The 17,009-nt window shown below is 41.7% G+C and overlaps 1 protein-coding gene across 7 annotated transcripts in view; it reads left to right on the forward strand.

Moving 5' to 3' along the window:
• The window catches only part of usp8 (ubiquitin specific peptidase 8), an 86,246-nt gene that overhangs the window by 55,393 nt on the left and 13,844 nt on the right, over positions 1-17,009 (forward strand). For all 7 annotated transcript variants that reach the window (XM_068018307.1, XM_068018310.1, XM_068018308.1 and 4 more), the window contains exons 12-18: positions 2,487-2,567; positions 3,223-3,482; positions 4,039-4,251; positions 7,368-7,578; positions 8,802-9,035; positions 14,081-14,223; positions 14,783-14,915. In XM_068018307.1, coding sequence (XP_067874408.1) covers positions 2,487-2,567; positions 3,223-3,482; positions 4,039-4,251; positions 7,368-7,578; positions 8,802-9,035; positions 14,081-14,223; positions 14,783-14,915 — 1,275 coding nt within the window. The remainder of the gene's footprint in view (positions 1-2,486; positions 2,568-3,222; positions 3,483-4,038; positions 4,252-7,367; positions 7,579-8,801; positions 9,036-14,080; positions 14,224-14,782; positions 14,916-17,009) is intronic.

Consider the following 17,009-nt stretch of genomic DNA (forward strand, 5'->3'; position numbering starts at 1 on the left):
CCAAGCTTTAGTGCGTCCCTCAGCACGTAGTCCTGGACCTTGGAATGTGCCAGTCTGCAACATTCGGTGGTGGACAACTCTTTGCGCTGGAAGACCAGCAAGTTTCGGGCAGACCAAAGGGCGTCTTTCACCGAATTGATAGTCCTCCAGCAGCAGTTGATGTTTGTCTCGGTGTGCGTCCCTGGGAACAGCCCGTAGAGCACAGACTCCTGTGTTACAGAGCTGCTTGGGATGAACCTTGACAAAAACCACTGCATCTCTTTCCACACCTGCTTTGCAAAGGCACATTGATTCAAGCATATGCAAGAAAGAAGTTCTCAGTTACCCCCCCGAGAGCCTTCTCAACGATAGTTTACAGCACACATTTATAGGGTGCAATAGCCATGACTCTGCCCCTGACACGTACCAGGTTTACGACTTGATCAATAAACTGGATTGTATGACCCCAACAGATGTTTTCCTGTTGTCTCTGCCCCCAGCTCCCAGCCTTGAGGCTGCTAATTCCCAGGGTTTATTGCTGCCTCTCTAATCTCCAGTCGTCCCCTTATCTCTTTGATTAGTGAAGCAAGGACAGCATGTTTACACAGGCTGTTGAAGCAATTAAGTAGAGTTGTACAATCCCAGAATAGTGGTCAAGTATCCCATCATTCAAAGAGTCCCTCACAACTAAAGTGTCTCTTCTAAGATTGTTATCACATTCTAATGCTAAATTCTGCTAATGTCCATTTGGTTCCATTTCACCATCATCTAAGTTGTTGTTAAATCGTGAAATACTGACTTGCTACATCCCAATGTTGGTTATCCTCGATGTGCTCACATTTTTCAAATTGCATCAGAAGCTTTAGAAAGGATACGGAGAAGGTTTGCCAGGATGTTACCAGGGATGAGGCTCTTTAGTTATGAGGATAAGTTGAAAAAGTTAAGACTGTTCTCCTTGGAACAGAGAAGGTTAAGAGGTGACCTAATAGAGGTTTTCAAGTTGATGGGTTTTGATGGAGTAAATAGAGATTATACCCTCTGGTGACTGGGTCAATGCCCAGAGGTCATCGATCTTTTACCAATGATTTTAAATCTAGAGGGGCGATGAGAAGTTTTTTTTTCCCACTGAGTTGTCGGGATCTGGAACGCTCTAACCTGAAAGTTGGTGGGAGCTGATTCAGTAAATATTTTTAAAAGTGAATTGGACAGGTACTTGCAGAGTTAGAGTGGTTGGTAGAACTAAACACAACACCGGCATGATGAGTCAAATGGCCTCCGTTCACACAATGGATCGGTGTCAACCATGCCTCGGTGGGTGGCACGCTTTGCCTCGGAAGCAGAAGATTGTGTGTTCAAGTTCCAGAAACTTGAGCATAAAAATCTAGGTTGACACTCCAGTGCAGTACTGAGGGAATGCTGACTGAGGGAAGCATTGTCAGAGATGCTGTCTTTCAGGTGAGATGTTGAACCGAGGTCCTGATTGCCCCCTCAGGTGGGCGTAAAAGATCCCACCCACAGTACCATTTCAAAGAGGAGTCGGGGAGTTCTCCCCAGTGTCCTGCCCAATATTTATCCCTCAATCAACATCACTTGAAAGAAACAGATTATCTAGTGATCCCATTGTTTGTGGGATCTTGCTGTACACAAGTTGGCTGCTGCATTTTCTACATTACAACAGTGACTACACTTCAGAAAGTAAAATTCTTCATTGACTAAGGAGAGCTTTGGGATGTCTTGAGGTTGTGAAAGGTGCTATATCATGTAAACCTTTACTTTAACCAGGGGTCTTAGAATCAAACTTCACAGCAATGCTGTGAATAAATTTATCGAGAATTAACCATTGCACTGCTTGATAACATAGTTCTTATTAGTTGAAGGCTTTGCTTTTGCTAATCATATCAGTAATGTGTTTGAAAATATCGCATCTGCTTCCTGTGAGCTTTCCAATTTTAAATTCCTATGTTCACATTTATAATGGAAAGTGCCTATGTAAATTTGTCATGCTGTAATTATCCCCTCCCACCAGTGGAGGTACTACAGGCACAGACGGGGTTTAATTAGTGACTTTTTTTAAATTATAAATATGAATGTAGTAATGAACAAAATAAGGGCAGAATGTATAACTTTAAAATGGGGACAGAATGATATCTGAGCACCTTGGTCCAGTTATTCCCTGCATCACCACAGCACATCAACCAGTAATACATAAATTCCTTTGCTTATGTTCTAGATCTCAGTATCTGAAACAGTACCTATTTCCTAATTCTATTTTTGAAATTATTGGTAACTTGGAGGTGCTATTGAGAGTTTGATAGTGTTGCATTCCCCCCACCCCACCCCCCAAAATCATGTTGGTTGCTTCAGATGTACAATAGCTGCAGCCTAGGGCAAAAAGTATAATCAAGATGGTGGAATATATGTGTGCTTGTGCAAAAACAGTTTTGTTTCAGAGAATATTTTCCTTCCTGCTGTCTGCCCAAAACCATTAAAGGATTCTGTTTTTATAGGAACAAAGAGATACATTAACCAGAGCAAGGAGTGAGGAAATGGGCCGGACAGTTCCAGGTTTACCATTAGGATGGATGAAGGTATAGTGACCAATCATGATCTGGCCAAATCAAGATGGATATTTTTCCCCAAGGGATTCATTTGCATCTTTTTACTGCCTAACTCAGTGAAAAAATTGTTTAACTTTAAGGAAACAAGAATCACATTTGTCCTCTGCTGTTTTTTTTGGCGTGCTCTGTCACAGGCACAATTGTGATGGGCAAGTCATCTGTTCCCAACAGGCCACTACTGGAGGTTGACTCTTTTTGTTTATTCCTCTTTGTGAAAGTAATACAGCTGAGATAAAGAACTCTATGTGGAATCATAATGTACGTAGCAGCAGTGCATCACAGCTTATTGCACCAATGTGCTTTGTCATCCGACAAAGTAGTGGTTTATGTTTAATTACACCAAAATTAATATTGGTATGAGGAAATACTAGCAATCCAAGTTGTGCCTGTAAACTCTGCAGTAAATCCTTTCTCCTTGTGCTAGGATAGCCAGTTCTGTCATGTACAACACAGCTTCGCAAAAACAGATAACTCTTGTGTACATTTTGCGAACTTTTTTCCATAATTCAGCAAAATCATATCTTAGAATAAGTTTCATTACTGATGTCTCCTTTTTGATATTGTAACAGAAAAGAGCAAATCTCATCTTAAGTGGAACTTTCACCTCGTATTGGCTCTTTTTTAGTTTCTTGATGTGGTGACTGGAACCTACCGTTACTATCATTCACCGACTAACTCTGTTCATATGTATCCACCTGAAATGGTCCCATCGATTACACCACCTGCTACTCCTCCAGCTCACAAAGCCAAACCGCAAAGTGCAACAGATGTTTATGTTCCCAAATTAAAACGCTCATTCTCTTCACCGGATATTGCCCAAGCAGTTCAGGATGAGCAAAGCAAGGTGACAACAAAACTAGTGCCCAGAGTCAATCGGGAAACCAAGTAGGTTCTTCTCATTAATTTTAAAGTCAATAAGCTACTGTCTGGTTATTTTTAATTTCTCAAACCACATAACTCAAAAATTAAGATTTATTATTTTGTTCCCTACTTGGGCCAGTGACTTTTTCCTAAATCTGTCATTGCCACCCTGGACTTTTGGCACCCAGAAAACTCAGACTTGGCTGAGGTAAACATGTTTGCCCATTCTCACCGACCCCTTATCCCAATGAAAAGTGCTTCAGCAGACATCCAGACTTAAAGACCCTTTAAGATGATGGTCTATTTGGGAAACCATGGCTGTAATTCAGTGTTCTAATTACTCCATGTTATAATATGTTAATATAACCACCTAAATTATGGAGATAATCTTGAATAACCACAGCCAATTATAAACAAATTCTGCACCTAACAGTTACAAAAATTGGGTTTCTTCACACTTTTATATGACCAGACAGTACATGCATCACAAAATCTCTGAAAAGTTGATTATAATTGATAATTCTGAAATTAGCTCATTGTTCCTTGTCATAAATTAAATGGATTTTTTGCATCTTTGCAGACCCTCTGGCTACAGCAAAACTGAAATCTCCAGCCCCTCTGCTTCGCAGATCCGAAACTTGAACCCTGTATATGGGGGAATGGGGCGAGCACTGACTGGTCTGCGAAACCTTGGCAACACCTGCTACATGAACTCCATCCTGCAGTGTTTGTGTAATACTCCCCGTCTGGCAGAGTACTTCAATAAAAATTACTACCAACAAGATATTAATAGGTAAAAACTTGTAAGTGAGATTATGGCCTGATGAAAGGGAAGCAAAGAAAGACTTGCATTTATATAGCAGCTCTCACGACAGCCAGACATCCTAAAGTGATTTACAGTCAATTTAAGTACTTTTGAACTGTAGTCACTGTAATGTAGGAAACGCAACATCCAGTTTTCACACAACAAGCTCCCACAAACGGCATAACGACTGGATAATTTTATTTTTCTTAAAGTGGTGTTGATTGAGAGATAACTATTGGCCATGTCACTGGGGATAAATCTGCTTTTCGAAATAATGGCCACCTGAGAGGGCAGACGGGGCCTCATCCGAAAGATGGCAACTCTGACAGTGCAGCACTCCCTCAGTACTCCACTGGAGTATCAGCTTTGATTTCATATGCTCAAGTCCTGGAGAGGAACTTGAATCCACAACCTGCTGACTCTGGCAAGAGTGCTACCCATTGAGCCACGGCTGACTTGGATCGATCCAAAACAATGCCTGTTGGCCACATTAAAATCTAGAACCCTGCATGGCAACATTCCAAAACATTGAAGGGGTTTGAATTCACCATTCAGTTAAAAACTTGAGATAGTTGAAGGTTATTTTGCTTGGATTGTAGAGATTTTAGCCAATATATTGGCAAAGAAGTAGATAAACTGAAAGCCAACCCTTTGCAGAGAACTTGCTGACTTCTCAGTGGCCCTCCTGCAGGAATGGTTAAAATCCCAGGCAGATTGGAAGTCATATTCACCTTCCCCCAATCTATATCTGGAATTGTTCCTAATCACCAATTTGGATTGGCAATAAATGCTGGCTTTAAGAACAATGTCCATATCCAACGAAAGGATTTTTAAAAAAAAGTCTGACAGTTCAGAGCTCCTTTACCTAGATATCTAAAATTGCTAGGGACAAATTTACATGGTGTAAAGTACCATCCTGGACAAAACAGTCACTGATTAGCACCCATCTACTGGCTTCTTCACCTAGAAGCAGGGGAAGCAGCACATGGGAACATCATGTTCCCCTCCAAGTCATACACCAACGTAATTTGGAAATATACTGCTGCTCCTTTTTTGTCATGGATCAAAGTCTTGGAGCTCCCAACCTAACAGCACTGTGGGTGTACCCACACCACGTGGACTGCAGCAGTTCAGGAAGGTGGCTCTCCACCACTGCCAGCACCACCTCCAGGGCAACTAGGGCACTATTCAAGAAAGAAGGGAGAGAGAGAAAACCGGGAACTACAGAACTGTTAGTTGGACGTCAGTAGCAGGGGCAATGTTAATCTATTAAGGATATGATAACTAGGCACTTCGAAAATATGATTGGGCAGAGTCAATTCGGATTTATGAAAGGGAAATAATGTTTGATAAACCTGTTGGTGTTTTTTGAGGATGTTACTTGTAGCATAGATAAAGGAGAACCAGTGGATGTGTCTATTTGGATTTTGAGAAGGCTTTAGATAAGGTCCCACACAGGTTAGCAAATAAAATTAGAGCACTTGGGAGTGGGGGTATTATACTGGCATGTATTGAGAATTGCTTAACAGATAAAAGGAATATACGGGTCATTCTCGGGATGGCAGGCTATTACTTGTGGAGTACCGCAAGGACCAGTGCTGGGGCCACAACTGTTCACAATCTACATAAATGATTTGGATGTGAGGGGCATGTAATAATTCCAAATTTGCTGATGAGACAAAACTAGGTGTGAATGTAATTTGTGAGGAGGATGCAAGGAGGCCTCAAAGGGACCTAAAGAGGCTAAGTGAATGGGCAAGAACATGGCAGATGGAATATAATGTGGAAAAAAGTAGTTTTCCACTTTGGTAGGAAAAAAATTATTTCTTAAATGGTGAGAGATTGGGAAGTATTGATGTCCAAAGGGACCTGGGCTTCCTTGTTCATGAGGTGCAGCAAGCAATTAGGAAGGCAAATGGTTTTGAGTACAGGAGTAAAGAAGTCTTGCTGCAATTGTATAGAGCCTTGGTGATACTGCACCTGGAGTATTGTGTACAGTTTTGGTCTCATCTAAGGAAGGATCTGCTTGCCATAGAGGGAATGCAATGGAGGTTCACCAGACTAATTCCTGGGATGGTGGGATTGTCTTAGGAGGAGAAATTGAGGAAACTGGGCCTGTATTCTCTAGAGTTTAGAAGAATGAGAGGTGATCTCATTGAAACATACAAAATTCTTACAGGGGGGATGTAGATAGGATGTTTCCCCGGGCTGGAGAGTCTGGAGCTAGGGGACATAGTCTCAGAATAAGTAGTAGGCCATTTAAGGCTGCGATGAGAAATTTCTTAATTCATTGGTGAATCTGTGGCATTCTCTACCCCAGAGGGTTGTGGAAGCTCAATCATTGAGCATGTTCAAGACGAAAATTGATAAATATCTGGATACTAATGCATCAAGGAATATGGGGATAGCGCGGGAAAGTGGAGTTGAGGTAGATGATCAGCCATGATCTAATTAAATGGTGAAGCAGGCTCGACAGGCTGAATGGCCTACTCCTCCTATGTTCCTAGGGATGGGCAATAAATACAAATTTTGTCAAAATGATTACGTCAAGGCTAATAGTTTTATGAACATTGGTGAACCAGTTGACGGAACTGTAGCTTTGGGGTTGCCTCTGCAGCAGCATTTTCATATTTGTACTAACTGCAACCAGGAATGCAAGATATACATTATACTCAGTGTTCCCACTAAGCTGTGCAGGTATGCAACCACACAGCCTAGAAGGTACTGTGCTGGCCTTGTTCTATAAGTACCCCACACGCATGGCTGCTTTAAAAAAAAAAATTAAGGGGACCAAGCACTGAATAAACTGGCCATGCACAACAACTAAATTTTAAAGGGAACATTGATTAATCCTTGCCATTGTGAAGGTTCAAGACTGCTCAAAAGTGCCAAAGCAGCGATGTTCACAAGTGCTGAAGCTGAGTAGATACATAATTCACAGTGTTTAAAATGGAAATCTCTGCCTGCTGTTTGTAACTAGACTGAATGTTGATGTTCCCTCCACCCTCACTCTGTAAATGTTATGCTCTGTCTACCCTCCCTAAAGTGTATACATATTTGAAGCTTTGGTGTGTACTAATTTCGATTCTATATTTTTTTGATAGGTCAAATATTCTTGGTCATAAAGGCGAGGTGGCTGAAGAGTTCGGTGTGATAATGAAGACCTTGTGGTCAGGTCAATATAAATGCATCAGTCCAAGGGACTTCAAAGGACGAATAGGAAAAATAAATGACACATTTGCAGGGTATGTGCAACAGGATTCCCAGGAGCTGCTTCTGTTTCTAATGGATGGACTGCATGAAGATCTTAACAAAGTAAGAGCTGACTATATTCTGTGAAATCAGAGGCACTGTTGCAATGAATGTAAATATGTGAGGTAGTTTGGAGAATGCAAATTCTTGATATGGAGTGGAATTCTGCATCTCCGACATTATTTAATCATGGCCTTTAGATGACGTGACACATGCTATGGGCCAAATGGTTGTCTCCTGTGCTATAATTTCTGATTTTATAGTTTTGACATTTACGGTAGTCTCCCTAGTTTTATTTTTTTCTCTATACCATTGTTTCTTTGTAAGGATGTGTTTAAGCAAGTTTAGAAGTTTTAGCTTCCTACCAATGCTGAACTTATAAATCCATTAAGACCCAGCTGGGAACAGAGTGAAATCGAGTAGGATCTCCTCCAAGGAGTGCCCCTCCTGTGTTCCAGTATCAGGTTAAAATCCAGTGCTGGGTTCCAGCTGTATTTACACTCCAGCAACCAGGTTGATTGAAAAATGTTGTAGCCTGTCTGTTCCTGTTATCTTGTCATATCACAAAAAAAAAGTAACGGAAGACATTTGTTTTGTATTTTAGTTCCTTATCAATGAGTAAAGAGGTCAATGCTAAATTTGTGAATTGGGATCAAGGCAGAGAGACAGTAACACTAGGGGAAGAAAGGCACTAAATACTCACAAATCAACTTTCCAAATATACACCGATAAAAAGCCTTTTGAGTTGCATCAATAAATGATCTTGTTTCTCGAGATGATAGCATTCAATAAATTCAGCAGCAATCTAATGAAACTTAGGATTTGCTGAAGTTTAGCTGCATTGGCTAGCAATGGTCAGGCTTTGGTCTTTTTGCTAATGAATACAATACATTCTGGGATGTCCATATGAAGATAATATAACTTGTGGGTTTAAACCCAGCTTTCATTGTTAGCACTATGGTAATGGAATCCAAACCTCCGTTGCTCCCACTGGCCAGGTGTTTCGCCACTGCTGTTGCTGGTGTATGTTCAGTTTGCTTGCTTTTTGATCAGCTCTGTGTGCAGAATATGTACTTGTTGGGTGAAACAATTACAGTATGACTAGGTTTGGGATTCTGAAATACTCTTACCTTAGAGTATTGCTTTTACCTGTTTACCCTTTGTAAAGTCAAGCACTCCTGTTGCACTGTAAGGGCCACAGAGCTGACAGCCCCTCAGCTCTTTTCACATGTAATATATATACCAAAGAATTACAGACTAACTTCTCTCTTTTTCTAATCTCTTAGGCCGACCGAAAGAGATATAAGGAGGAAAACACCGATGGCTTGGATGACACAAGAGCAGCAGATCTAGCCTGGCAGAAGCACAAACTTCTCAATGAATCCATTATTGTGGCTTTGTTCCAAGGACAGTTTAAGTCAACGGTACAGTGTCTGACTTGTCATAAAAGGTCGCGAACATTTGAGGCTTTTATGTATCTATCTCTGCCACTTCCATCTTCTAGCAAATGTTCTCTACAGGTAAGGTCATCTATTTAAATTACTTTCCTGGATGTATGGCTTCAAAATTTATGTTCCCTCCTTTTGGGAGAGGGAAAAATCAATTAGTTTCTTGCCTTGATTGCTATGCTATCCATGTGATGGGGCTCATCTCTGGTGCATCCATAGTTGAATTGCTTGCCATCACTCACTTTTTTTGGATTTAAATCAAAATTTTGTCAGATCATTAGCTGGGAGGGAGGGTGCCTGTGGAACTGAACTTTATACGATTCACCTTCAGGACAGAAGGGAGAAAATTGTAACTGGGATGAAACTTTATTTTTCCACTTTACAGGCTCCCAACCCCCATGCATTATTCCCTGACAAAGAAGTTGGGCATATAACATGCTTGAACTTGTTTTAATGGTGTGGTCATCCTTCACATTCCTTTTTCTCTGCCTTCCCCACCCAGCCCTCCAGTAGCCTGGGACACCTGGTACTGAACTGGTTTTGGTGTGATTGGGACTTTGCCCTGTGCCCTGTTACTCCAGAAAGTACTTGGTGAGGAGCTGAGCTGGTCAATATCTGTTCTGTGAGTTCCACGATGTTGGTCAGAGCAGCAGGAGGAGCAGTGTAATTAGCATTTGTGTCTGTGGAATTAATGGCCAGGGTTCCTCCTTTTAGTTGCCCTCCAGAAATCCCTGCTGCAAGTGCAAATATGATAGGATTGGAACTCAGATGTAATGCCCCAGAATCTAATAGCCTGCTGACATGTGTGACTTAAGCAAAGGACTTGCATTTACTTAGCAGCTTTGTTTATCATCAAGGCATCCCATAGTGCTTTTAGAGTCATTGAGTTATAGAGTCATAGAGTTATACAGCACAGAAACAGTCCCTTCGGTCTATAGTGTCCGTGCTGACCATCAAGCACCTATCTATTCGAATCCCATTTTCCAGCACTTGGCCTGTAGCCTTGTATGCTGTGGCATTTCAAGTGCTGATCTAAATACTTCTTAAATGTTGTGAGGGTTCCTGCCTCCACCACTCCTCAGGCAGTATGTTCCAGACTCCAACCGCCGTCTGGGTGAAAAATGTTTTCCTTAAATCCCCTTTAAACCTCCTGCCCCTTACCCTAAATCTAGGTCCCCTCATTATTTGACCCCTCCACTAAGGGAAAAAGTTTCTTCCTATCTAACCTATCAATGCCCTTCATAATTTTGTACACATCAATCAGGTCATCAAGTCCCACCTCATCCTTCTCTGCTCTAAGGAAAACAACCCTAGCCTATCCGGTCTCTCTTCATAACTGAAATGCTCCAGCCCAGGTAACATCCTGGTGAATCTACTCTGCAACTTCTCCAGTGCAATCACATCCTTCCTATAGTGTGGTGCCCAGAACTGTACACAGTACTCAAGCTGTGGCCTAACTAGCATTTTATACAGCTCCATCATAACCTCCCTGCTCTTATATTCTATGCCTCGGCTGATAAAGGCAAGTATCCTGTATGCCTTCCTAACCACCTTATCTACCTGTGCTGCTGCTTTCAGTGATCTATAGACAAGTACACCAAGATCCCTCTGACCTTCTGTACTACTTAGGGTTCTACCATCCACTGTATATTCCCTTGCTGTGTTAGTCCTTCCAAAATGCATCACCTCACACTTCTCAGGATTAAATTCCATTTGCCACTGCTCCGCCCATCTTACCAGCCCATCTATATCGACCTGTAATGTAAGGCTTTCCTCCTCACTATTTACGACACCACCAATTTTCGTGTCATCTGCGAAATTACTTATCGTTCCCCCTATATTCACGTCTAAATTATTAATGTACACTACAAACAGCAAGGGTCCCAGCACCGATCACTGCAGTACACCACTGGTCAGTTATACCTGCTATCGTGAGAGAATGTACATAAGACACAATGGGATGAAGTCAAAGTGGACACTGTTGAATTTGCTAGCTTGATCTTTGTGGGAACACAAGGGTTAAGTAAGTTAAAAGTATTAAATAGTCGTTTCATTTGCAGCATTGGTTTTTCCAGTAATATTCACTGGGATTTTACTGGAATTCTATGTAACCTAACCTACGTGTAATCTTTAATCTTGCAGTGCATGTGTAATATTTAATTTTTGAAAGCTATACAGAGTAAAGCTTAAGGTACTCCAACAAACTGGAGTGTCGGCATTTATTACCTTTTATCGGGTCGAATCTGTAGTTAAGTTGGACTAGACTTGTGAATAATTGTTTTTAAATTGTTTGTCCCACAGTACTAGTGTAAATTGATTTGCAGCATCCCATCATATAATATACTTTGCTGTCCATGCTGTATGAATACAGATATAAAATAGCCACAAATTTTGCTATTCCAGGACAGACAGGTGAAGTGCTTATTTTGTTTGTGATTTAACTCGACCCCTAATGATAACCAACATGGCGGGAGAGAGTGATAGACAGAGAGAGGGGGACAAAGGTAGAGTAACAGATAGGGAGAGATAGAAACGGAGAGAGAACAGAGAGATAGTGAGGGATAGAGACAGAAGCGGAGAGATAGAAAGTGCCAGGAGACCCTGAGACACTTTAGAAGCAGGGGGACGGGGAGACAGGCTGTGTGGAGACCCTGGGGTAACGTAAAAGATAGACAGGGTAGATGCAGGTAAAGATGTTTCTTGTGGTTGAGGAGTCTAGAACCAAGGAACACAATTTCAAAATAAGGGGGAAACCACTTGGGACAGAGATGAGGAGAAAACACTTCTTTACTCAGAGGGTTGTGAATCGTTGGAATTCTCTACCCCAGAGGGCTGTGGAAGCTCAGTCATTGAGCATGTTTAAAGCAGAGATTGACAGATTTCTAAATACCAATGACATAAAGGGATATGAGGATAGTGTGGGAAAAAGGCATTGAGGTGGATGGTCAGCTATGATCATATTGAAGGGCGGAGCAGGCTCGATGGGCTGAATGGACTACTCCTGTTCCTATGTTCCCAAGCTGCTGAAATAGTTTCTCCCAAACTACCCCATCAGCTCCCGTTAATATCTCAACAACTTTGATCAAATCACCTTAATCTTCCTAAATTCCTGGGAATAATTCCCTAGTTTGTGTAATATCACCTCGTAATTTAACCCTTGGAGTCCAGTTATCATTCTGGTAAATCTACGCTGCACTCAAATGGACATGGACCCCTCAAGTCTCTTTGGGCCTCCAGTGTTTCTAGCTTTTCACCATTTATAAAGTACTCTGTTCTTGTCTTTTTTGCTGACATTGAAATCCATCCACCACAGCTTTGTCCATTCACTTAAGATATTAATATCTTTGTAATTTGATGCTTCCAGCTACACTGCTTACAATGCTGTTTATTTTTGTGTCATTGGCAAACTTGGGTATGTGGCATTCTACCCCATCATATTAAATCATTAATAAATACAGCAAAACTGAGACACACAGGCTTTGCACTAATGGACAGGAGTGAATCATTCCATCCTAGAGGTTTTTTAATTCCATATTTATCTTTTACAACCATTGGATTAATTTTGAAGGGTCTTTATAGTTATGTAGGAAAGCATAATCAATGGTCCCACAAATAGCAATGAGGTGAATGGTCAGTGCTATTGTTTGATTGGTAGAGCGTTGGCTGGGAAACTGGGAGAGCTCCCTGCTTCTGGTCAGTGCCAAGGGATTCTTTGCATCCACCAGAGCAGCAGATGGCGTCTCAGTTTAATGTCTCATCTGAAAGACAGTACCTCCGGAGTATGCTGCACTTTTAGCCTGGAATATGAGATCCACATCTTGAGGGGAAAAAGGCGAAAGTTGCTGAAAAAAAGATTTCCGCAAAAGGTTTTTCTTTTGTTCCGGAGCATTGCTTGAAATATTTCTGGAGTGACCATTTTCCACTTTGGAATTGCAGACATTTTTGTTTACATTCTCTCCTTTCCCAATTGTTCGATGTTAATGTATGATTTTGATCAAATTAACATTTCAATATATTCTTTCATTTATTTATTTAGAGATACAGCACTGAAACAGGTCCTTCGGCCCACCGAGTCTGTGCCAACCATCAACCACCCATTTATACTAATCCTACATTCCTAGCACATCCCCACCTGTCCCTATATTCCCCTACCACCTACCTACACCAGGGGCAATTTACAATGGCCAATTTACCTATCAACCTGCAAGTCTTTAGCTGTGGGAGGAAACCGGAGCACCCAGCGAAAACCCACGCAGACACAGGGAGAACTTGCAAACTCCACACCGGCAGTACCCAGAATCGAACCCGGGTCGTTGGAGCTGTGAGGCTGCGGTGCTAACCACTGTGCTGCCCAATTCTTAAAGGATTATTAATAGTTGCTATAAGTGGGATTGGTGCATCAATGCATGTGTGGTGGAAAGTTTCCAGTCTGTGCTGCTCTGAGTAGAGGACAGGGCAGGTTTGGTATTAATCCCGAAATGGGAATCTCTGGGACTGCTCTTATATTTGTCCTAATGTCTGGTTACGGCAGCATATTGCTACTTGGGAGTGAAAGGTGCTGGTCAGAACTCAGATTAACTGTGGGATGAAGGGGTTATCTAATAAGGAAAGGTTGGGCTTGTATCCATTGGAGTTGAGAAGAATGAGAGGTGATCTTATTGAAACATAAGATCCTGATGAGACTTGACAGGGTGGATGCTGAGAGGATGTTCCCCTTGTGGGAGAGACTAGAACTCCGGGACACAGTTTAAAAATTTGGGGTCTCCCATTTAAGACGGAGATAGAATAATTTTATACTCTGAGGGTTGTTAGTCTGTGGAATTCTCTTCCCCAGAGAGCAGTGTAGGCAGTGTCATTGAATATTTTTAAGGCTGAGTTAGATTCTTGATTGACAAGGGAGTCAAAGATAATAGGTAGACAGGAAAGTAGAGTTGAGACTGCAATCAGATCAGCCATGATTTTATCAAATGGGCGAGCAGGCTATAAGGGCTGAATGGACTGCTCCTAATTTGTATGTTCATATGAAAGGTTTTTTGCAACAAAAATCTAAAACTTGATTATTGTAGCAAGTGGACTTTCTTCATAATTTTAATAGAAATGAACATTTTCTTTTGAAGGATTGCCTTAAATTGTTTTCCAAAGAAGAGAAGCTCACAGACAATAACCGATTCCACTGCAGCAACTGCAAGGCACACAGGGACTCGACAAAGAAGTTAGAGATCTGGAAACTGCCACCTATCCTACTGGTACATCTGAAACGGTGCGGCTCTTAATAAAGATGACAGCAATGACTCAACAGGAAATGCACTGTGTCCCAGGCTGGTCTGTGCTGTGAGCTGCCCTCAGACAAATTAGACAGAATTCACTGCAGTCAGCCTCAGTGTCCTCATACCAGGGTGGGTCGTGGAAGATTCAGCCAAAATTGTGTTCTTGATCACTGTCCAAGCTTGGAAAGTGCGCATATGATTGTCTGGGGAAGGCAGGGTGTTAGGGGCATTGACACCATATTTGGAGCCTGCCAGCACTGTGCTCGCACATGCAGATTGGCTGGGTGGCTGAGGCACTGGGGCAGCTAGTGTTTATGGGCCTGTACTGTAGCCCGAATCACAGCCTTCAGGAAGAAAAATTGTGCTGTTGATTCTCTATATATTTAAATCCAGAAGCTGCAGAAAGTATGAGAGCTGCCCCATCCACTCTTGCTCTTCCTAACTGCAGCAAGAGGTGTAAGTCCAGCCAAAGTCCCCATTCTTATTGTGCTCTTTGGCTTGTCCAGCTAAGTACTGTCTAGTTCTTTGTCTCACTTCTGTGGGTTTTTTCAGATTCTCTTATGAAGGGAGATGGAAACAGAAGCTACAGACAAATGTTGACTTTCCATTGGAGAATCTGGACCTATCCAACTACATAATTGGTCCCAGCAGCAATGTGAAAAGATACAATTTATTTGGAGTGTCGGTAAGTTGCTACATTATCACTGCATTTATAACATCTATTTTCTTCAATCATGGTTAAGTAGTTTGCACATCTGTAGAGAATTGTCTTATAAATAAACAAGGAGGGACTAAATACTACAGAAACACGAGATTTGTGTCCAATTTGATGTAGGTAATTGCGCATTGGGGTGATAGTATACTCTTTGGAAATTCTGTCCCTTTAACATCAGTGGTTTTGCCATGTTAGGCACAACTTTTCTATCTTCTGTAGTTCAGCTTTTTAAAATAAAGCTGCCTGTGGTGGTTGGTTTCCTACGAGACCAGTAATGGATAAGTTTCAAATGGTTCTCTGTCTGTTGGCAGAGTCCAGCATGTAGTCAAATGTGTAGTGTCATTCTTGTCCACTTCTAGGGAAGTGGTAAGAGGTGGCATTAAATAATTGTAATGCTCTGTTTTAGCAGGGTGGTGAGGTAGCACACTCACACACACTGATATGGAGTGTTGCAATCAAACAGAAAAGGTGACTAGAATTAGAGCAGCGTTTAAACGTGAGCGGAAGACAGTAGTGTGAATGTTTATTTCTAATTCTTTTTAAAAAGAGTCATCCAGCTAAAATAATTAAAAGAAAATAGTCCACCATTGGCCTATAGCCTGATCTGAGACCATTAATTTATGGTCAGTCTGTCTCCTGTGGGGTTGCACCAAGGGAATTGAGACCAGGTTACATGGTTTTCAGACGAGAGGGAGGAGGGGTCTGAATATTGAAGAAACAATTATAGATGTGAGAGCTGATATCATAGAAGGATCATCAAATGAGGCCAAGTGGGTTGAACTGAAGAACAAAAAAAGGGCAATCGCGCTAATTATACTATAAACCCCCAAACAGTCAGTGGAAGAGCAATTCTGTAGGCAAATCTGAAGTGCCAAAACAATAGGGCAGTAATAGTGGGGGATTTCAACTACCCGAATAACTGGGACAGAATTAGTGTAAAAGGCACAAAGGGAGCAGCATTCTTGAAACGCATTCAGGAAATTATTTCTACCCAGTGCTTAGCATACCCCAACAAGAGATGGGTGGCTCAGGACTTAGTTGTAGGGAATGAAACCGAGCGGGTGGAAGGGGTATCAGTTGGGAGCACTTTGGAAGTGACCATAATTCAGTTAGAAATAAAAACAAAGTGCTGGAAATACCCGAGGTCTGGCAGCATCTTTGGCGAGAGAAGCAGTGTTAATGTTTCAGGTCAGTGACCTTTCATCAGTTGGCAAAGGTTAGAAATGTAATAGGCTTTGAGCAAGTGAAAAGGGGTTGGGGGAGGGTGGGGGGAGAACAAAGGGAGGGTGTGAGATTGGGGAAAGGACAGGAGACTAAATGACAGTGATGTCATGGAACAAAGGCAAAAGCAGTGTTATTCTTTATATTAAAAGACAAAGCATTAGTCCAGAGTGATTCAGTTAGATTTAGGGTAGTTGTGAAAAAGCACAAAGATAGACCAGGAATAAAAGTTCTCAACTGGGGAAAAGCTAATTTTACTAAGCTGAGGTGTGATTTAGCTAAAGTGGACTAGAAACAGCTACTTGAAGGTAGATAAGTGGGAGGCATTCAAGGAAGAGATAGTGAGGATTCAGAGCAAGAATGTTCCCTTAAAGAAAAGGGGTTGGACTAACAAACCCAGAGCTCCCTGAATTTCATTGGGCCTAAAGGAGAAGATAAAGGAAGAAAGGGAAGCTTATGACCGATACCAACAGCTCCATACTGCAGAAAACCTAGAGGAGTATAAAAAGTGGAGGGGCAAAATTAAAAAGGAAATTAGCAAAGATTACTACACACAATAAGAGCTCATGGTGTAAGGGGTAACACATTAGCATGGATAGACAATTGGTGACCCAACAGGAAGCAGAGAGTAGGAATAAATGGGTAATTTTCGGGTTGGCAAGCCGTTACTAATGCAGTGTCATGGGGATCAGTGCTGGGACCTCAACTGTTTACAATCTATATCAATGGCTTGGATGAAGGGACCAAATGTATGGTAGCTAAATTTGGCAGTGACACCAAGATGAGTAGGAAAGTTAGCTCTCGAGGATATAGAGTCTACAAAAGTGATTTAGATTAAGTGAG

The sequence above is a fragment of the Heterodontus francisci genome, chromosome 38 (genome assembly GCF_036365525.1).
Source record: "Heterodontus francisci isolate sHetFra1 chromosome 38, sHetFra1.hap1, whole genome shotgun sequence".
Lineage (NCBI taxonomy): Eukaryota > Metazoa > Chordata > Chondrichthyes > Heterodontiformes > Heterodontidae > Heterodontus > Heterodontus francisci.